Below are 21,539 nucleotides of genomic sequence, written 5' to 3' on the forward strand. Positions count from 1 at the left end.
GCCTATTTGTCGTTAATTACTCTGCAGAAAGATAGATACATGTCATATATAATACTATTTATAAGCTGCACATTGATGTTCAAGTGTCAAACAAAACAAACATTGCCCACCTCCCTAATAGCTCCTCATACATGAATATCACATGGTTTTGCTTGCCATGTTACCGTGCTTTGTGGGGCTTCACTACAGGGACTGTCTCTTGGTACGTGAGTATATAATCAACCCATTTCATTCCTTCCTGCATAGCATAAAACAAGAACGCAGTGTTCTAAGAGTATCAACCTTTCCAACGATAAATTAAAAGCTTTTGCTTTTATTTGAGTATTAACAAGATGATAAGTGCAAAGAAACTAATCAAATTGGCAAGGAAATGGCAGAAGATGGCAGCTCTAAGGCGAAAAAGAATCACAATGCCAAGAAACAGTGTAGCTGTGGATGCAGAAAGTTGTAGCACATCCAACACAGTTGAGAAGGGTCACTTTGTGGTGTACTCCATTGATGAGAGACGCTTTGTGCTTCCTTTGGAATATCTTAACAATGACATTGTTAAAGAACTATTCATGCTTGCAGAAGACGAGTTTGGATTGCTAAGCAATAGGCCTATAATTTTCCCATGTGATGCAGGCTTTCTGGAATATGTAACTAATCTACTTGAGAGGCGTATGAGTGAAGATTTAGAGCAAGCACTGCTCATGTCCATGGCTAGCATCCGTTGCTCATCATCTGTGAATCCTCATCAAGCTGTTACAAGTCAACAATTACAAATCTACAGCTTCTAAAACACACCATGTTTTGTTTTTGTAATTGAACCACATGAGTGTACAGATAAATTTTAAGAAAAAGATACAAAAGATTTTCTTCATGTTATTGTCTTATCTTAGGAAATAGATCTTACTAGCTACGAAAAATGGCATGCAATTCTTTATGACTACCAGGGAATGTAGTTCTTGAAATGGAATTATTTATATGCTATATACCTCAACAAATGAGCAGTTTTCGTGAAATGAAAATGCCAACGATAAAATCCACAAGCAGTGTCATTAATTGAGGGATGCTCAATACTACATTAGATGTTCCTATTTTGGCTTTGAAATGTAATTCTATCACAGGATCTTTTCATGATCTTGATGATCTCACAGAAATCTTGTTTAACTTGGAGAATTTTCAGGTTCAGAAAGGGATAGCTGTCAAGAGTAAGTGACACGGTCAATTAGTAAAGAACTTGCAGTAATAGGCTTTAAGAGATAAGCTTTAGATAATTGAAATGGAAATTCTGAACTAGATCAGTGAAAACTCAAAGAATATACTAATCTCTTTAGGATTTATTTTCAGGTAAAATGTGTGACTTTGTAACTATTAATCGATACCACAAACTTAGGTACTTGAAAACTGATATCTGGGCTATCAAGGACAAAAGCTTTCACAAGGTGAATTGTGCTAAATCCAGCTGTAAGTGCTCTCTGACCATGGATTATATAATTCTTGTCGAGTCTTGATAGGCAGCTGATAGACATTGTTTCACATCTTGTAAAACTGTAACAAAAGTCATGCCTATCCAGTATATTGCTCCTGTGGTTCAATAATCAGCTAGCAGCACGCTTGGCTCCAATGTCCACACAGACACACACACACACACAAAAAAAAAAAAAGAAACAAAGAACAACCCTTTAATCTTCTATTGTGAAAGCCAGGCCTAAACTTAATATGCCCAACTACCAAACATAATTTCTTATTGTAATCTTCTATCACATGGTTTTGCTTAATTCCCCGAGTCACTGCACATTGGATGCCACATCTACATAAACAGTATAAAGCTTGGCTGTCAAATTGTTCATAGAAAGTTGGCATTGACCAAATGCCTTGAGTTTTTGTGGTTCGTAAAGCTTGTTTGAGTAGTGACCATCAGGTATCAGCTTAGTTCGGGCCCGTTTGTTGTTAAATTACTCTGCAAATAGATAGATACATATCATATGAGGCTTTCTTTATATGCTGCATGCACGCTGATGTTTAATTGTCAAACAAAGACAAACATTTCCCACCTCTATCATAAATTTCATACATGTCCATCACATGGTATTGCTTGCCATGTTACCATGCTTTATGAGGACTAATTAAGGGGACTGTCTCCTGCTATGCGATTCATGTCAATATATAACCAATCCATTTCGTTTCTCCCTGCATAGCACAAAACAAGAACTCAGTGTTCTAAGAGTTTTATAGCCCAATTTCCTACTTTATCTTAAAAGCTTTCCCTATTATTTGAGTATTAGCAAGATGATAAGTGCCAAGAAACTAATCAAAATGGCAAGGAAATGGCAGAAGCTGGCTGCTCTAAGGCGAAAAAGAATCACAATGCCAAGAAACAGTGCAGCTGTGGATGCAGAAAGCTGTAGCACATCAAATACAGTTGAGAAGGGTCACTTTGTTGTGTACTCAATTGATGAGAAACGCTTTGTGCTTCCTTTGGAATATCTCAACAATGATATTATCAAAGAACTATTCATGCTTGCAGAAGAAGAGTTTGGGCTGCTAAGCAATAAACCTTTAACATTGCCATGTGATGCAGGCTGTATGGAATATGTAATCGATTTACTTCGAAGGCGAATGAGTAAAGATGTAGAGACAGCATTGCTCATGTCCATGGCTAGCTGCTCATCATATGCTAATCCTTATCGAGCAATTGCAAGTCAACAATTACCAATCTGCAGCTTCTAAAACCATATCTTCTTTTGATTTTGTAATTAATTTCCATGAGTGTACAGATATATTTATGAATGAAGATTTTAACTTTAAGGATTCTCTTTATGTTATTGTCTTTTCTTGGGATTTTGACTTTAAGTATTCCACTAGTCATGATTCCAATAAATGCACTTCTTTAAATGGAATTACTTTTCAAACACTATATCTAGCATTTCCCACCTCATAAAAATGAGCACTTCTAGTAAAATGCTAAATGCTTCATAATTAAATCAAATCATTCACAAGCAGTCTCAAGAAAAGATGAACAAACATTATTTGTTAAGATGTTTATTTATCTAACTTTTTATATATATTCTTTTATGGGTTTGAACAGTAAGGTTATTTCAGAAATTCTTCACCATCAAAGTGATCTCAAATTTATTTCACCTTTTATTCAGCATGGTTTAGTTGGAAATGGAAAATCTGAACTAGATCATTGACAAATAGTGAAAAAGCAGCGAATCAGCTAACTTATCCACAGGATTAATTTTACAGCCCTGGAGATACTCTGGTATGATTTGAGCTACACCCAATTGGTAATCTCTAATGGATTTATCCTTGGATAAAACGTGTCTTATTACCTGATAGGTGCTTGAAAACAGCTATGAACTCATCCAGCTGTAATTTGCTCTACCACCATGGAAGATATACTTATTGTTGAATATTGAAGCCAGCTGAAAGACAATGTAGGCCTTATAACATTAATTCACATCTTATAAAATTTATATTTTTTTCCCTTGTGGTTCAGAAAATAAGACATCAGCATGGTACCTTTCCTCAATGCTCCAAACTTAACATGCCAACTACCAAGCACATCTTCTTATCTTCCTCTTTATCACATGGTTTTGCTTCCCATTTATCCCTGAAAGTTGGAAGCTACATTTAATGAACCTGTTTCTACCCTTTTGAATATATAAGCAATCCATTCCTATTGCCTCTACACAGCAAAGAATTACTTGTTCAAAGATCTAACTAGTAAAGATCCCTCCTTTCCTTTATAACAAATTCTTCAAACTCAATTGCAGATTAATCAACAAGATGATCAGTGCAAAGAAGCTTATCAAATTAGCAAGGAAATGGCAGAAGGTGGCTGCCCTCAAGCGAAAGAGAATTACATTGCCAAGGGCTATTTGGAATGCAGATGCAGACAGTTGCAGCACATCGGACGCAGTTGCAAAAGGCCACTTTGTTGTGTACACTAAAGACCAGAAACGCTTTGTTGCTTCCTTTGGAATATCTTAAAACTGAGGTTGTCGGAGAACTATTTAAACTAGCAGAAGAAGAGTTTGGTTTGGCAAGCAATATGCTTCTAACATTGCCATGGGATGCAGTATTTTTGCAGTATATAATTGATTTGATCCAAAGACATGTCACTAAAGAAGTAGAGAAAGCATTGCTTATGTCCATATCTAGCAGTCACTGTTCATCATCATTATATCTCCATAAAGCTGAAACAAGTCAACGAATACTTGTATGCAGCTCCTGAAACATTTTTTTTTGTTATGCAATTGGACCCAGAAGGGGTACTGATGTATTTATCAAATTTTTCGATTGAGAAATAGAATTATTTGATGAGATCAATCTAGAGATGCAATGTTGAGCTATTTAACTTTTCTTACTTAAACAAATCAACAGTTGTGTTATGCTTGTTCTACATAAGCAATAAAAAACAGTGAATTGTCTTCTATTTTCCTGTTGAGAAATGTAGTTTTGGCATAGGAAATGATCATTAATTGTAAGCAAGCTTTAGCAGCAGCAACCATAGCGAAATTCATGAGGTTTCTTGTATTCTGCAACAGTTTGCACTTTAGAATTATCATAGATGGGATCACAGTCCACCATTTGTTGTCGATTAACAAGATGATCAGTACTTAGAAGCTTACAGGCTACTGGAGAAGATTTTTCCAAAATAATGGGTCAATTGTTAAACCTCTCACTGAGCTTTTAAGAAGGATCAGTTCTTGAGAACATCTGCAGCTCAGAAAGCTTTTGATCATTTGAAAGAAGCCATGATCTCAGCTCCTGTTGTGTCTTTGCCAGGCTTTACTAAATAGCTTGTTAATTGAAACCTGAGCTGGCTTAATCCAGCAAGGGGGAACCCCATATATCCTATGTAGCAAAGGTTTACAGCCCAAAACTAGTAGCCCAAGTCCATCTACTTCGTTGCAGATCCCACGTGCGATCTCCTTTCCGTCTTCCTTTCCCTTTTCTTTCTTTTAATTCGATGTTCAGGTGGAAAGAAAAGAAAAGAAAAAAACCCAAAAATAAACGGTCAAACAAAACATGAACGAAAAATTGATTAACTTCGAAACCAATCAAAAGCACAAAATAACATGTAATGGTCACCTGAAATAACAACAAAACCTCAATTACTTTTATTAATTACAAATAAAAAGAAAATGAAAGTTTCATTATTGTCACTGCTCTTTTTTTCTCTCACTTTCTCCTCTTTGATTTCTTTCTCCAATTCTAGAGGCGGAGAACCGACCTCTCTTTCTTCATCAGGTATAACTACACTTTTGAATTTTTTTAACTTATTTATCAATAATAATTGAACTTTTTAAGCTTGTTTGACTTTTAATTGCTAATGATCTTTAAGGTATTAACAATGGTAGTAGCAGTTACGTGGTTTCTTCCAGACGGTTTCTAGTTGAGCGTAATCAATCTCAAATAAGGTACTTCTTTTATAAATTGCTTCTCTTTTTAAAAAATTTTGTTTTTTTGATACGGCAAGTATCACTGATTATTGAAAGGTGGATTTTGTGTGTGTTTCAGTGTTGATAAGGCTAGTGGATATATGACTAACTCTGATCTTGAAAAGGCAGTGAAGGAATTTGGGAAGAGATGCAGTAATATTTCTAGGATTTATAGGTGATTCATTATTATAAGCATTTTTTCTTTTTGAGTAAACATTATTATAAGCTATTTACTGTTACTATTATTATGATTTAGCAAGAATAGTTGTGCTTTTTGCGAAAAGAAAGAAGAGTTCTGCATTAAAGTGTTCTGTTATTGGTTTTTAAGGTGATGATGCTGACTTGTTATGTTTTTTGTTTCTCTCTTTGAGGGATTCTTTCTATGGGTCAATTTCAGTATTGGATATAGTGTAAATGGAGTTCCACTGGTATTGCTTTCATTTACTTTCTCTTTCTCTAATTTAATTTTATTGTGTTTTAAGCTTTTAAGCTGTGTGTTTCTTACTCTGTGTGTGTATGCCTTTTTAAAAAAAAAAATATAGTGGGTCATAGAGATCTCTGATAAGCCTGGGGAAGAAGAGCCTGAACCTGCATTTAAGGTGATTTATAAACCCTACATAGTCATTTACAAGTGTGCAATTTCATTTTGTACCTTCTAATTTTTGTTCTTTTTAAACTGTCAAGATTTTGCAACTTTCATTGTTAAATGTTAAGAGTGTTTATCTGAACTTAAAGCTCCGGCATTTTGAGTTTAAAATTCCGCTATACTTCTGAGCACCTTAACTTGAACTGGTGCAAACACGGATATTCTTAGTGACAACTGCAAGTAATATCCTTCTACTTTTATATATATATTCAAGTCCCAGTTGAAAACCCATATTAGACAACTTCATAAAGGATCAGATGCTTGATTATTCAAAACTAATGTTGAGTCCTTTAAGTAAAGAGTTATTAAGAATCCAAATTAATAATCTCTCTCTTATCTATCTCTCTTCTGCTATAACTCTCTTATTTAATCAGGATTTTTATTTATTTATTCAGTTATTCTCTTAATTTTTGTAGATATAGAGATTCAAATTCTTTTGTTGGGAAATACATTCCCTTTGGATTATTTTGATGGAAAAAACTATTTTCTACGTAGTATTCATTTTGAGCAGCTTGATATCTGATTAGTTTATTTTGCAGTATATTGGTAATGTGCATGGAGATGAACCTGTAGGTCGTGAGATGTTGATACGACTTGCTAATTGGATATGCGATAATTACATGAAGGATCCCTTGGTATTATCCTTTTCTATTCACTTAATGCAAGGGCATTTAATTTGTTATGCTGCCGATGTATCTTGTATGCACTCTCTGTATTTATTCGCTTTATATCTAGCTAGAACTGCGTTGGTCGTTTGGCTTTTACTTTTCAGTAATATGCTCATTAATTTTTGGATATTTGATTGCTTGGTGTTCCTTTTCTGATGCTTGTATATTTTGCAAACTGTAGTTGAACTAGAAATCTAATTTTAGTTTCTTCCTTACATGCATGGCTCTTTGACAGATTTTTTGTATTTTCTAGCTACAGTAAATGGATACAACTTTAGTACCATTAAAAGAGCCTAGTTTGGAATTATAGTATATATTTCTTTATATTTTTGTCCATTCATATTTGCAGTTTCACAATTTCTACTGAGACTCCATTTTCTCTGCTTCAGTAGATTAATTTCTTTTTCTTTTTTCTTCTGTAGTTAATATCAATATCATTTTTTCAGAAATATTAATGTACAGTAGTATCTTTTTACCCAATTCTTATAGTGAATCAAACCTAAATGATATTAGATTGTCCATGATTGTTATTCATGTTGACGCCAATAATTTTAGTGCACAATTGTAAGTTGCTTGAAATCTTCATCTGTATACCTACAGGCCAGGTTGATAGTAGAAAATGCTCACCTTCATATTCTTCCGTCAATGAATCCTGATGGATTTTCAATGAGGAGGCGTGGCAATGCAAACAATATCGATTTAAATCGAGATTTTCCTGACCAGGTGTTGCTAGTTTTGCCTTAAATTTTATTCATCATTGAACTTTGATCAAAATCAAATTCTAAACTTGCAAGTATGGAGACTATTTTATGGTAATAATTTATATCCAACATTGAGGACTTGTCATGCTTTGCATTTTCTTATCCTCTATGTATGGTAAAAGGTTCTAGTGAAATTATTGAACTGTGATTCGCTTAAGATTTGTAGTAATTTCGAATCACCTTACAATGTGACTATATAAGAACACTTCTTCTTTGGAGTTCATGATTGCTTCAAATCTAAAGAATCTAAAATTTTCAGTAAATTTTCATGAAAGTTCTCTACTTTTACTCCAATCGTTTTAAAAGAATAATGACTGGAAAAAGGGAGAAAAGGAGAAAGAAGTTTGAAATTCAGAGTGCCAATGAATACTGTGCAAATTGACTGTAATTGTAGTTTCTGATAGGATATGTTTTGGAAGAGTTTTGGGCTTAGTTCTTCTTTAGGAAGATTGAAATTTATAATTCAATTGAGATGGATTGTCATGATCTGAATATCCTCTAGAAATCATGTTATTCACTCAAGAATATTATTCAAGATAATAAAACCCACATGATCATCTAGTAAGATGTTGTAGTGAATTTTTCTGTTTGAGACAACTGATTGAAATTTATGCCTTTCTTGAATTCTTATTGACTACTATAAAAATCTCCAGTTCTTTCCTATGAATAGCGACATGTACACACGTCAACCAGAAACAAGAGCAATTATTAATTGGTTGAGAGAGATACATTTCACAGCATCTGCCAGTTTGCATGGGGTAAGACTTCATCTTTCTCGTTCTATCCACTTAACATAAAGGGTGTGAAATACCCATCTGATGTCAAATGCCTAGTTTTTGTTTTATTTTCCCAGTTACTTTTCTATCTGTAACAGACAAAGGTTACCTGTATGCATAGTTGCCATTCCCACACAAGGCATGCCCAAAAGTGACAAAGTGGCATTCTGCTTAAATAAAATTCATAATCTGTGCTTTTTTTTTATACATCTGCTTGCTTGTATCTTCTGTTGCTGAGTTGACAGACTGATACAGCTTATACTAGCCTGTGATAGTGTAGGGTTGTGGATTTTGTCATGCTTAATGGATACTTGTCAATCATGCCTATTTGTATATACAGGGTGCACTTGTTGCAAATTATCCATGGGATGGTACGGAGGATAAAAGGTAAATATCTGCGTTCATGACATGTCTCATTTGTACTTGAACCTTCTTTATAGTTTGGTTTCAAGTCCTTGTACTTTTATAAGTGAAAAGCAATATATGAAGGGAAGAAAAGAAATATTCTTGGGTCCTTTTGTTGTATTGTCCTATTGTCTTGTCTCTTTTGGGGAACATTGGGCTGTGATCATAGATCTATTTATGTTTATATTGTTGCTCTATGTCTATTATCTTTCCATTAAATACTCATCTATTTGATGAGTTATTGGTCCATATACCCTATTTGTAGCGTCATTATATTACCACAGTTTGGCTTCAAACAATGCTTTCCTTTTGATGTTTTTATGGATGTATCCCATTCATTACATAATTTTAAATAGATGCCAGAGATGATTTAACCATTACCATTTTCTTATGGATTATGTGAATTTGTATCCCTGATGTTCTTATTACAGTTAAAGAACTTATGGCTTCCTGAATGCTAGCTCTCACTTCTTAGGCATTGATCTAATGTCAGTTAATTTATTGTGTCGATTTCTTTCCTTAATGAACAGCTGAATATTGTGCTTGAAATCATTATTTGCTGAATCACTTCAGAGCAATTTTCATTTATGCCATGCTAAGGACTTCTCTTTGTTTTGTGCACTTGGCTTCTCTTTCATGAAACAATTTCAGGAAATATTACTATTCATGTCCTGATGATGATACATTCCAGTTCTTGGCAAGTATATATAGCCGTTCTCACCACAACATGTCTTTGAGCAAAGAATTTCCTGGAGGAATTACAAATGGAGCATCTTGGTATGACAATTCTGAAATCTGTTATGTAGATTATAATGTGAAATAATTATTCTTAGGAAAATTGTGTAAGTCTGTTAAATGCATTCGTTGAAGCATTCCTTCTCTTTGTTTATTCTTCTCCTATTTGTCACCATTATCTAAATCAGTGCTGGCTATAGGTACCCAATATACGGTGGAATGCAAGACTGGAACTATATATATGCTGGCTGTTTTGAATTGACCTTGGAGATTAGTGACAACAAATGGCCTAATGCCGATGAGGTTTGAATTATATTAGTTTTGTATTTTCTTAATTATCAGTTCATCCCCCTTCCCCCTTTCTTCCCCATTTTACTCTCTTCTATCTTGTACTTATTTAGTTGATTAATCTGTTTTTGCATTTATCTTAGCTTCCTATACTTTGGGAATACAACAAGATGAGTTTATTAAACCTCGCAGCTAGCCTTGTGAAGGTAGGATGCAGTCTGACAATTGATATGTTTGGCTTTATTAGTTCTTGTTTGAAGCTTCTAGTAGGGCTCCGTTGTAAAATTTTGTAGTGGATAATGTAACCCTGTCTTGTACTAATGGATGCTCTGCTTTTGTTTCCATATATCTAGACACACACATCTTAGGAGGAGATTCTACACATGCACTCATGTTACCCTTTTCTTTTCATAAAATTTGTTCTTTTATAAGAAAAGGTATAGTTTTTAGATTGCATATGGGCACATGTGATTTATGGGTATGAACATTAACATTCCTCATCCAATATTTCTACATCATTGATTTTTAGGAAGTTTCAGCTCTTATACTTTGCAATTATATTCTTGAAGATCTAAATTGTTGATTATTGGGGAGTTTCAGATCATTTACATATACAACTTATATTCTTAAAGACAGGAATACATGGAAGGATCTTTTCATCTGATAGAGGGAGGCCACTACCGGGTTCCATCATAATCAAGGGAATAAATTACACGGTATGCTCACAACCATGCATGGTTCATTTTTGTGTCACTTTTTCTGAAGTTTCTTAAAGGATTTAGCGGTGTTAGTTGCCGTCAACTTACTAGATTGGAGGGAAAAGATTCCTATAACTCACGGTAACTAATTGAACTTTAGGCTTAGGCCTGGTTTTCTATAGGGTAAGTGCATTAGGGATGTAGAACTTCCTAGGAAGTGCAAAAAGTTGGCTTGTTTGGTTTGCTTTATCAAATGTACTCTTTGGAGAGTAGGACGGTGCACTTCCTATCTGTAAGGGGAGATAATTATCTAGGGCGAGGTAGTTAAGTGCATTGTCACACTGCCAATTTTCCCTCACTTTAACATTACAAATAATTCTGATTGAATTGACTAGATTTTTTTCAAATTATAAGTTAAATCAATTCTTGAATTAATATTATTTGCTTATTATTTACACTCTACTTAATAATATACAAAGATTTTTTTTATTTTATATTTATTGTAGGGAGTGAGAGTATTGTTGTCTTTTATGACATGAGCTAAATAAAAACAAATTTAGTTCCTAGGAAGTTAATTTGTATATAAAACACATTCATTTTACTTCCTGGGAAGTAACTTTCTTAGGAATTCAATTTTCCGAGAAGTAGGATCTTGTGAAGCAAACAAGACCTTAGTTGAGTGTCGTCATGAAGGCTCTTTAAGTCTCATTCACTAATATCTGCAACAAATAATTAGGATCTTGCATCTTCAGGCGTTTGAGAATTTTATGTGACACGTAGTATGCTTTTATGTGTATGGCTTTGATATTTCTTCATCGTCTATCAGAAAATAAGATTGGGTTTGGGCCGAGTTTCGCCAGCATGATAAATTCACAAGATGAACTTATCTATTGAAAATATAGCTTTTGCTTATGTTATATATTTGAGTCAAGTGTTATAAAGGAATTACTTAGAAAAGAGATTAACAGTCCTACTGCTGTTTCAGTACAACATAATTTTGGATGCCTTGTGCTACAGATGGAATAACCTGAATGAGTTGATTTTCCCTTGAATGCCCTGTTCAAACAGTAGAATGTCATGGATATTATGTCAACATATGTTACTAAAAACTCATCCTGCATTTAACGTAAATTGCATGTTTATGTGATAGAAACTGATTTATAGCATTCTATTAGAATTAGTTTGATGTACATGAAGTCTTAATTGTCCTTTCCATCTTGTGGATTTTTGGGCAACCATATTCTTGTGTCTTGTCATATTGTTTCAGCTAGTTTATTATTCAGTGCATTTAATTTCTAAAACCCCCCGAGTCCTTCCTCTAGGATAGATCCTATGTTTGTTAAGAAAGTTGTGGTCTGATGTAATGCTTTATTCCTAGCATATTTCTTAGCAACTCCTTAACTGTAACTGACAGGTTACAGCTAGCAGAGGGTTAGCTGATTACCATCGCCTGCTTACCCCTGGAGAAAGATATGAAGGTACCTGATTTTATGCTCTGATAATCATTCCAAGGTTTCATTTCATGATTGAGTTTTAGCAATTTAAGGAAAAATGAAATATATTGGCAGTAGTTGAAAGGATCTTCGAAGTGTCAAAATGGAAAAAGGGAAAAAAGAAATAATATACTCCTGTTGAGTAACATATGTTTGATACCAATCTATTTGCTTGCATGGCAAGACATAAATGCTGAGCCAAAGAGGTTCATGGCATTGACTAGAACTAAAGGATGGGTAAACAAATAATAAAAATTAGTTGGACCTTACAATGAGGAACAGTGGAAGTATTGAAGCATAGACAGACACTTGGAACCATAAATCATGCATATGTATCATTGACCTGGGAGCCATTACTGCATTTATATATGAAGGTCAGAGCATGGGCATCCTGGTAAATAGTCTTCTATTTAGTAATTAGTGATCATCCTATTGTTTAAATCATATGCCAAAATCACCATTGTTTATTATTCAATATGATTCCATAGCAGAACACTTGCATAATTGTTTTCCAATTCCAATGATTATGCACCTGTGTGTATGCTCAATGGTGCGAGTGAAATACCAACACTTCACTTTATCTGTGGTCTGTCTCCTGCACATTTGTATTTCTAAACATTGCTAGTCTAGAATTAGAATCAATAATTTCTTGATGCCATCTATATTCTTGAAAAACTTGGGAGAACTTTAACATATCCCGAAATTTGAACTTGCATCTAAGTTCCATTAGCTTTCCATGAATGTATATTGATTATTGTCCAGTTATGCTTCAATTCTAGTGTTACCTCATCTACTAGTTCTGTTTCCTGAATTTGTTCTGATTTCTATATAAAAAAAAATGTTCATAGTTGTGGCCTCTATGCCTGGGTACAAATCAAAGACCACATGCATCTTGTTAGGAGAAGCAGCCATGACTGTGGACTTCATTCTTGAACCGGAATTCACGACTGAGGGGGCTGTAAGAAGTATATATGAATGGAACTGCGAGGGGAAGACCGGGCTCGGAGGTTTTTGGGGTTTCCACTTGGAAATTTATATTATTTTGATTGTCATCTTAGCATTCTTTTGCTTTATACTGATGAGGAGAATGAAATTCAACCTTTTAAGCCATAGACAGTTGCCAAAGAAGTCAATTCAGGTATGAGGCATTCACTGTAACTTGTATGAACCTAATTGTATACTTCAGGTTAATACTCTATACCACCTTTCTGTTATTTGCTGATCTTTTGTAGAGCTTCTGCTGATTTGCTATGGCGCAAGTATTGCTTAGGCTGCTCCACTTCTGTTCATTTAGTCTCTGAAAGTACCTATTTTTAAGATCAAAGCTTGTGTATAAAGCCAACCCATAAAAGAAAATAAAAAAGACTCAATTTTCAACTTCATTTTAACCCAGCATTGCAAAAGAAGCATGGATCTGTCTCCTAGATCCCTAAGATCAAAATGCTTTTTTTTTTTCCATTTTATTTATTTTTAATCTCTCATCAAAACTTTACCAATTTTTTTTAAAATAATTATTTTACAGATATCTGATTTTTTTTAATATCAAAGCACTTTTAATTTTTAATTGAATCTAATATATATATAATATTAATTTTATATTTTAGTAATATTTAAACACTCATATGGAATACATGGACGTATTGAACGAGGATATATATCAAAAAGTATTAAAACATTATAAAAAATAAATTTTAAGTGTTAGTTAGATTTATTGATGAAAATTCAAAAGTATAAATATATGTATTTAGCTTTAAAAAAAGTATCCATAAATGAAAATTTAAAAGTATAAATATGTATTTAGCCTTAAAAGAAATGATTATAAAACAAGGCATTAGAAACACTAAAATTTAATAATCTGGAAGTCTAATCAAAATTCTTGAACAAATTTAGAAACTTCTGCTATTTTGTTTGCAGATCTTCAATTTGAAAACGTCAGTCGCCACATTATTCTCACTGCCCATCTTTACAACTCAGAGATCTCACCATAGCAAATTCAAGAAAAGAAAATTAAAGGAGAAACAAAAGCTTGAACGATGTAAATCTAATCATCAACTAAGGTAACTTAAGTTTGATATTGTTGATGGGTTTTAATTTAATGGGTTAATATTAAGTAAAGAAGTAATGCTGTGTGCCAACAATAATATTTACATATTATCAGTAAAAAAATACATACTTTATATTATCAACATATTATTGAGCAGGTCAATAGACATTGACCTCTTCAAATAATCCAGGGACATTGACCCCTTCAATTCATGTAATTTACACAATGATTAAGGTCAACAAAACATCACCATTTTATCTGTACGCATTTTCTTTTTCTCTTTAACATAGATGGAGAAGGAACAGGAACTCTTACAGGGAAATCTTGATTTATAAAGTTTTGGATTTTAAATTCTTCAAATGCTTTTGGGACCATCTTCCTCAGAGACCAGCTGGTTCAGCTTGTCAATCAGTAAATCAAAATCATCTTGTCTCTTGAGCAGGCTGATACGCACATACCCATCTTCAACATTAAACAAGTTACCAGGACGACCGATGATATTCCCTCCCTGAAGGACTGCATAACAGTCTTTATCTTCTTCTCTCTCACACTTGAGCCATCCATAAGCTGACATGAAAGGTTTTACCAGACAGTTACATGATCATCAGGAATGCTAATTGGAATGTTTGTCACAATCTTTTTTAGTTTCATTTCTATTACCTGGGGATGCTTCCCTGACTTTCTTGAAGTAGATGCAGTATTGGGGCGGTATTTTCTGGATCGAGAATCGCTTTGACATTGATACTGTCTTGCTCAATCTTTCCCAGCGTTTCCTCATTGTCTCCTGTCCAAATTCAAATATAGCATTTCCTCCTTGAAGGACTACTTTCAGCAGCTTCAGAGCTCGTAACTGACACTCTCGAGAAACTCCAAGTGTATTTAATTTCAGATATGTTTGCATTCTTTGATAGATAACCTCATCCTTTATCACTGCCCACCTACACATGTGTAAGTCACGCAAACATGGTCACTCTGGGTCTGTTCTTATATGAGAAATTGGCAACTCTGCTATTGAATGGTTACCCAAATCTGGATCCAGCATGACCGGTGAGCTTGGAGAGTGTAAATAGCATCATATCTCCATCTGCTGGAGCTGGAATTGCTGTGAAATGTGGCCAAAAGTAAGCATGATCATAGATTGCTCTCACATTAGAGCCTTCAAGAACTGCTTTGTTCAGCTGTCCATCAGGATTGTTTGGTGAAGTTACAAACTCAATCATCTCTGCATTTGTATCTGTGTTGTTTCTCCATAATGATGTGTCTCCTTGAAACCTGAAATTCAGCGAGTGAAAAAGGTCTGTCTGTTGTTTATAAACCTGTCAGGATTTTATCACCAAACCTCAGTGTGGGATCATAACATTATCAATTCAAGAGATCAGATTTTACTACTTGAAATGAAAATTCAAGAAATGAATGGAAACTATTACTACTTTGTACTGACCGGGTAAAATGGGATTGAAGCTACAACTCTGGCAGGGGATGAGGAGTTATCAGGGGATAAAGAATTAACTGCAGCATGAAGGAGTTGGGTTGAGCCAGCACCAAAAATAATATATTTTCCTTCTGTTACTGCATTCCCAACAGTGGCATGGAGCTTGCGGATGTGCCTTTCGAGTTCTAATGAGATTAAGGATTGATCACTGTATACGTAGCTCATTCGGTGCCATCCTGCTACTACAACAGCACTGCCGGCGGCATTCTGCATCCAGAAGGGCTCCAGGAACAATGGATCCCCACTGTTACAATATACAAAGGCTGTGTTGATCTTGATGATATAGCCACAATAATTAAAGAACATGGTTCTTTTTTCTTTTTTCTTTTTTCTTCTTTTTTCATAAAAAAGTTTTATTATTTTTAATTTTTCAGAATGGGAAAAATATGGATGTGTGCTGTGAAATTACCAAGCCAGTAGGCTCCCCTACAACACAATCCATCAGAATTACAGAGCAAGAAAAAATGCAAACTAGAGGAATTGTAAACAAAGAAATGGGACAAGATATCGTTGATTACATAATATATTAAAAGAAACACTTAAAAACAACAGAAAGCTAAAACAGCAAATCATGGTGTAGAATGCAGCATAAGTGTTGGCAACTGAGAAGCCTTAGGAGCTTTATCACGAATTTATACCAATTGGCCCATTGATAAGTGTATACATGGTATTTTCTACAGTATTTGTGATGACTTGATACAGTAAATAGCAAAATGATAAATTTGCTCTGTCACTTCAACTCTTAGTACACCAATTAGTCAGTGTGGCACCTTATTCTAATAAGTAACTACACCCATCTGATTCCATTCTGTAATTTGTCATGTCTTTTTCTTGGAAAAATCTTAAAAGGGTCAACTTAGGGCAATTGAACTTCAGCCTGCAAATGGGTAATGCAAATTTCAAATTCTAAATAGCAATTACAACAAATACAGACATAGAAACCAGTTAGAACCCAAATCAACAGTCATATATATATATATATATATATTTATGCGTCTGCACATGTTACTGTAAAGAAAGAAGGAGAGAAGTAAGACCTATCAGCATTAGCAGGACAGGAAGGATCAAACTGGGAGCAATCGGGACCTCCATAGCAAGAGTTGCATTCACAGACTGGCTCTTTCTTTCCATCAACGATCATGCTATCCAAGAACACTCTTCCATGGCCTGAGCATGAGATGGCACCAACTGCCTCTGCTTCTTTTGCTGCTTTTCTGCTCCAACTCAGGTTATTCCACACATCATCATCACCACCACCACTACCATAATACCAATTGAAAATAACCAGTAGATTAAGAATTATGGATGACAATAATAATAAACAACCCACATAATACTTTGAATTCTGTATCTTAGACATAATCCCTTCCAGTTATCACTACGAAGAGCTCTTAGTTCTTTAAAGAATCAAGAGAACAAAGTTTGACAAATGTGTCTTGTTTGTCGCCCACATACTTTTGGAGATTCCAATATGATGTCATGCACAAGGGCCAAGCTTTTTACTTTATTTTATATTCAAATTTCTTTTATTTTCTATCTTTTTGTGGTTCTTGTTTTATTATTATAGTTTAAGTAAAAAGAACCCTTTTGGAGAAGAAAATAATTCCTAAAGTCGTACTTAACAAATTACTTGTTACTCCTAGAATCTGAATTCCAACACAAGCTTTTAATTTCATTAAAAAAAAGATATCACTCTTTTTTCGTTTTATCATTACATAATCTCCTTATCTAGAGTCTGAACTCTGTTTATAAATTCATTACTTAGATTTTTCTTTTTTTTATTCATTCTTATAATTCCAATGATTATACAATTCATATTGTAAACAGAAAAATCTTTCTCTGTACCATTTCAAAAAAAGTTGACAAGCTGAGCATATACGTGAAAGATATTCTTTCTTTTTCATCACTTCGACATGTATGAAAAAAAATATTGTGACATTTCATTTCTTACAGCATTCTCAAACTAATCATTTTTTATATATCGCAATGGACGATTTCAACGTTTCGAATCAAAAAGAATAATTACAAAGTATAATTGTAATAGTTACTTAATTTAGTCTCTCAAATGGTCTATATTTTTTCTTTTTTAGCATAGATATATTAATTTCAAATATGTTAAAATATAAATTTTTACGGATAATAAAATATTATTTATAATACAATTATATTTAAGACGAAAGCTTGTGTATAAAAGATAGAAAGACTTTCAATTTTGAACTTTCATTTTTAACCCACCAATGCACAAGAAGCATGTATCACTCTCCTAGATCACTAAGATCAAAATGCTTTCTTTTTCTTTTTTTGTCTTTCATTTTAATCTCTGCATCAAAACTTTTACCAGTCTTTTCTTTTTTTATGTTTTTGCAGCCAGTTCTAACCACCTCATAAATCCATGATGTTTTTGCAGCCATAGCAAATTCAACAAATTTCTTCTGTATATGACATTATTATATACATATATCATTGAGCAGGTCAATAGGCATTGACCTCTTCAAATAATGCACACCCCTTCAGTACAGTAAATACACAATAATTAAAGTCAACAAGACATCACCATTTTATCTGTATACATGGAGAAGGAACAGGAGCTCTTACTGAAGCTGCTGGGACATCTTTGATTTATAAAGTTTTGGATTTTAAATTCATTAAATGCTTTTGGGACCATCTTCCTCAGATACTAGCTGGTTCAGCTTCTCAATCAGTAAATCAAAATCATCTTGTCTCTTGAGCAGGCTGATACGCACGTACCCATCTCCAACATTAAACAAGTTACCTGGATTACCAATGATATTCCCTCCCTGAAGGACTGCATAACAGTCTTTATCTTCTTCTCTCTCACACTTGAGCCATCCGTAAGCTGACATAAAATATATTTTACTACACAGTTAAATGATCATCGGGAATGCTAATCGGAATGTTTGTCGCAATCTTTTTTAGTTCCATTTCTATTACCTGGGGATGCTTCCCTGACTTTCTTGAAGTAGACGCAGTATTGGGGCGGTATTTTCTGGATCGAGAATCGCTTTGATATCGATACGGTCTTGCTCAATCTTTCCCATCGTTTCCTCATTGTCTCATGTCCAAACTCAAATATAGCATTTCCTCCTCCTTGAAGGACTACTTTCAGGAGCTTCAGAGCTCGTAGCTGACACTCTCGAGAAACTCCTAGTGTATTTAATTCCAAATATGTTAGCATTCTCTGATAGATAACCTCATCCTTTATCACTGCCCACCTACATTATGTGGAAGCCAAGAAAACATGACCAGTCTGGGTCTGTTCTTAAATGAGAATTTGTCAAAATCTGCTGTTTTTATTGTTACCCAAATCTGGATCCAGCGTGACCGGTGAGCTTGGAAAGTGTAAATAGCATTATATCTCCGTCTGCTGGAGCTGGAATTGCTGTGTAATGTGGCCAGAAGTAAGCATGATCATAAACTGCTCTCACATTAGAGCCTTCAAGAACTGCCTCGTTCAGCTGTCCATCAGGATTGTTTGGTGAAGTTACAAACTCTATCATCTCTGTACTTGTATCTGAATTGTTTCTCCATAATGATGCATCTCCTTGAAACCTGAAATTCACCGATTGGAAAAGGTCCGTCTGTTGTTTATAAACCTGTCAGGATCTTATCATCAAACTCAAGTATGGGATTATAACGTCATTAATTGAAGAAATCAGATTTTAAAACCTGAAATGGAAATTCAAGTAATGAATGGAAACTATTACTACTGTATTCTGACCGGGTAAAATGGGATTGAAGCTACAACTCTGGCAGGGGATGAGGAGTTATCAGGGGATAAAGAATTAACTGCAGCATTAAGTAGCTGGGTTGAGCCGGCACCAAAAATAATATATCTTCCTTCTGTTACTGCATTCCTTACTGCGGCATGGAGCTTGCGGATGTGCCTTTCGAGTTCTGATGAGATTAAAGTTTGATCACTGTATACGTAGCTCATTCGGTGCCATCCTGCTACAACAACAGCACTGCTGGCGGCATTCTGCATCCAGAAGGGCTCCAGGAACAATGGATCCCCACTGTTACAATACACAAAGATTGTGTTAATCTTGATGATACAGCCACAACAGCTATGATATTTAAAGAACATGGTTCTTTACTTCTTTTCTTTTTTTCTTCCTATAAAAAAGCTTATTTATTTTTAATTTTTCAGAATGGAGAAAACATGAATATGTGCTGCAAAACTACCCAACACCAGAAAGAGATTGAATCCTAAGCAACATAATCCATCAGAAAAAAACCCAGCTACATCAGATTGCAGAGCAAGAAAAATGCAAACCCGAGCAATTGTAAACAGAGAAATGGGACAAGATGTCGGTGATTACATAATATATTAAAAGAAACACCTAAAACAACAGAAAGCTAAAAGAGCAGATCATGGTGTAAAATGCAGCATAAGTGTTGGCAACTGAGAAGCCTTAGGAGCTTTATGTATCAATGCCATTACCAATTTATACCAATTGGCCCATTGGTTAAGTGAATACATGGTATTTTCTACAGTATGGCGATGACTTGATATAGTAAATAACCAAAAAATATATTTGCTCTATAAATACACCCATCTGATTCCATTTTGTAATTAGTATTGTCTTGTGTTGGAATAAACTTAAAGAGTTAGAGCAACTGAACGTCAGCCTGCAAATGGGTAATGCAATTCTCAAATTCTAAATAGCAAATACAACAAATACATACATACAAAACAGATCGAGCCCAAATCAACTATATTTAAAGAAAGAAAAAAAGAAAGTGAGAAGTAAGACCTATCAGCATTAGCAGGACAGGAAGGATCAAACTGGGAGCAGTCCACACCTCCATAGCAAGAGTTGCATTCACAGACTGGCTCTTTCTTTCCATCAACGATCATGCTATCCAAGAACACTCTTCCATGGCCTGAGCATGAGATGGCACCAACTGCCTCTGCTTCTTTTGCTGCTTTTCTGCTCCAACTCAGGTTATTCCACACATCATCATCACCACCACCGCTGCCATAATACCAATTGAAAATAAACAGTAGATTAAGAATTATGGATGACAAAAATAATAAACAACCCACATAATACTCTGAATTCTGTATGTTAGACATATCTTTTACTACTCTTTCCCTTTCAGACAGTTATCACTAAAAAGAGCTCCAAGTTCTTTAAATAATAAGAGAACAACGTTTCATAAATATGTTAGTTTGTTGGTAGAAATTATTGTGCCAATTTGATCCACAGGTTATCATAAACAAATACAATTTTATATTTAAATATTAAATTATTTATACTTTAATTTACAAGCTAGGTTTCTCACAAATCAAGCTTTTATTAATTTGAGTTAATAAAATTTAAAAAATTTAAAATTGTGAAGAGTATATTATAAATAAAAATATATTGAAAGAATAATAGAAATTTTCTTAAAATATTCACTTTCTAATCCTAATCTCTCTACAAGTTTTTTTTTTTTTAAAAATAAATTTGGTACTTAAGTAATGTTTAAAAATGAATAGTAACACTTTGAAAAAGAAAAAACTCTCCCCGTCTCTCTTCTTTCTCTCTTATTTTTTTATTTCTTATCAAAATTTTATCTTTTTGTCCACCGCAAATTACTTTTAGACTGACGGTAAATTTTTTTAATAATTAATTAGTTTTACAAATAAATATTTATATTTATTTAAAATTTTTATAGTCTTCCGTTATAAGAGTTTTCTATTACAAATGTGTTGAATTCTCCTTCTATAGAAATGGTAAAGAAAAAAAGTCAAATCTAACATTCAAACAATTAGAATCATTATCTATAAAATTAATATATAGTTAGTGCTACTGCTCCATCAACATAATTGGTGATTGCTAAAAATAAATATTTTTTTCTATATTTTTTGATATTTAATATTTATTTTTATTTTTTATATTAAAATATATTTATTAATTTTATTAGTAAATTAATTTTTATTCGTGGCTGATAGTATTCTATCACTGTCCGCTTTTAATGTCATCTGAGTTGGCCTTTTTGTAAAATAGTGCCACCAATCAATTATCAAAGGTCGGGATTTCCTGAAATGGCAGCATCTGGAATTCAACGTTCCCTTTCAAAGTTATTTCATT

At 34.0% G+C, this 21,539-nt stretch overlaps 5 protein-coding genes and 1 pseudogene across 10 annotated transcripts; 4 read left to right on the forward strand and 2 right to left on the reverse strand.

The window, feature by feature from the left end:
- The first annotated feature begins 112 nt into the window (after positions 1-112).
- On the forward strand, positions 113-862 carry LOC8283212 (auxin-responsive protein SAUR63). The gene has a single exon (XM_002524299.3). The coding sequence runs from the start codon at positions 333-335 to the stop codon at positions 777-779; it is 447 nt and encodes a 148-aa protein (XP_002524345.2). The 5' UTR covers positions 113-332; the 3' UTR covers positions 780-862.
- Positions 863-1,010: 148 nt separating this feature from the next.
- LOC8283213 (auxin-responsive protein SAUR68) lies at positions 1,011-2,885 on the forward strand. Its single transcript, XM_015722474.3, has one exon. The coding sequence runs from the start codon at positions 2,275-2,277 to the stop codon at positions 2,713-2,715; it is 441 nt and encodes a 146-aa protein (XP_015577960.2). The 5' UTR covers positions 1,011-2,274; the 3' UTR covers positions 2,716-2,885.
- Positions 2,886-3,457: 572 nt separating this feature from the next.
- LOC8283214 lies at positions 3,458-4,371 on the forward strand (annotated as a pseudogene).
- Positions 4,372-4,938: 567 nt separating this feature from the next.
- On the forward strand, positions 4,939-13,125 carry LOC8283215 (carboxypeptidase SOL1). 4 transcript variants are annotated; one of them, XM_048370851.1, is made up of 16 exons: positions 4,958-5,074; positions 5,213-5,244; positions 5,339-5,414; positions 5,493-5,610; positions 5,833-5,863; positions 5,978-6,034; positions 6,621-6,716; positions 7,350-7,472; positions 8,164-8,268; positions 8,627-8,673; positions 9,343-9,468; positions 9,627-9,729; positions 9,858-9,920; positions 10,347-10,430; positions 11,827-11,890; positions 12,754-13,125. In XM_048370851.1, exons 4-16 carry the CDS (start codon positions 5,537-5,539, stop codon positions 13,047-13,049), a joined length of 1,269 nt encoding a protein of 422 aa, XP_048226808.1. In that variant the 5' UTR covers positions 4,958-5,074; positions 5,213-5,244; positions 5,339-5,414; positions 5,493-5,536; the 3' UTR covers positions 13,050-13,125. The 4 variants fall into 4 exon arrangements, with proteins under 4 accessions (XP_025014067.2, XP_048226808.1, XP_048226807.1 ...); XM_048370850.1 differs by having other exon boundaries at positions 4,959-5,074; positions 5,515-5,610; XM_025158299.2 differs by having other exon boundaries at positions 4,939-5,244; positions 5,515-5,610.
- A 931-nt stretch (positions 13,126-14,056) lies between these two features.
- On the reverse strand, positions 14,057-16,926 carry LOC125368563 (tryptophan aminotransferase-related protein 4-like). 2 transcript variants are annotated; one of them, XM_015722482.3, is made up of 5 exons: positions 16,479-16,926; positions 15,391-15,685; positions 14,973-15,265; positions 14,610-14,887; positions 14,057-14,516 (listed from the first exon to the last, which is right to left on the reverse strand). In XM_015722482.3, exons 1-5 carry the CDS (start codon positions 16,799-16,801, stop codon positions 14,305-14,307), a joined length of 1,401 nt encoding a protein of 466 aa, XP_015577968.3. In that variant the 5' UTR covers positions 16,802-16,926; the 3' UTR covers positions 14,057-14,304. The 2 variants fall into 2 exon arrangements, with proteins under 2 accessions (XP_015577968.3, XP_015577969.1); XM_015722483.2 differs by having other exon boundaries at positions 15,391-16,318; positions 16,479-16,620.
- Positions 16,927-17,858: 932 nt separating this feature from the next.
- Positions 17,859-20,645, reverse strand: LOC8283218 (tryptophan aminotransferase-related protein 4). 2 transcript variants are annotated; one of them, XM_015722468.3, is made up of 5 exons: positions 20,217-20,645; positions 19,181-19,475; positions 18,763-19,040; positions 18,394-18,674; positions 17,859-18,298 (listed from the first exon to the last, which is right to left on the reverse strand). In XM_015722468.3, the coding sequence occupies exons 1-5, from the start codon at positions 20,537-20,539 to the stop codon at positions 18,087-18,089; spliced, it is 1,389 nt and encodes a 462-aa protein (XP_015577954.2). In that variant the 5' UTR covers positions 20,540-20,645; the 3' UTR covers positions 17,859-18,086. The 2 variants fall into 2 exon arrangements, with proteins under 2 accessions (XP_015577954.2, XP_002524351.2); XM_002524305.4 differs by having other exon boundaries at positions 18,763-19,055; positions 20,217-20,643.
- Between the last annotated feature and the right edge of the window lie 894 nt (positions 20,646-21,539).

Source organism: Ricinus communis, chromosome 2, assembly GCF_019578655.1.
Source record: "Ricinus communis isolate WT05 ecotype wild-type chromosome 2, ASM1957865v1, whole genome shotgun sequence".
Classification (NCBI taxonomy): domain Eukaryota; kingdom Viridiplantae; phylum Streptophyta; class Magnoliopsida; order Malpighiales; family Euphorbiaceae; genus Ricinus; species Ricinus communis.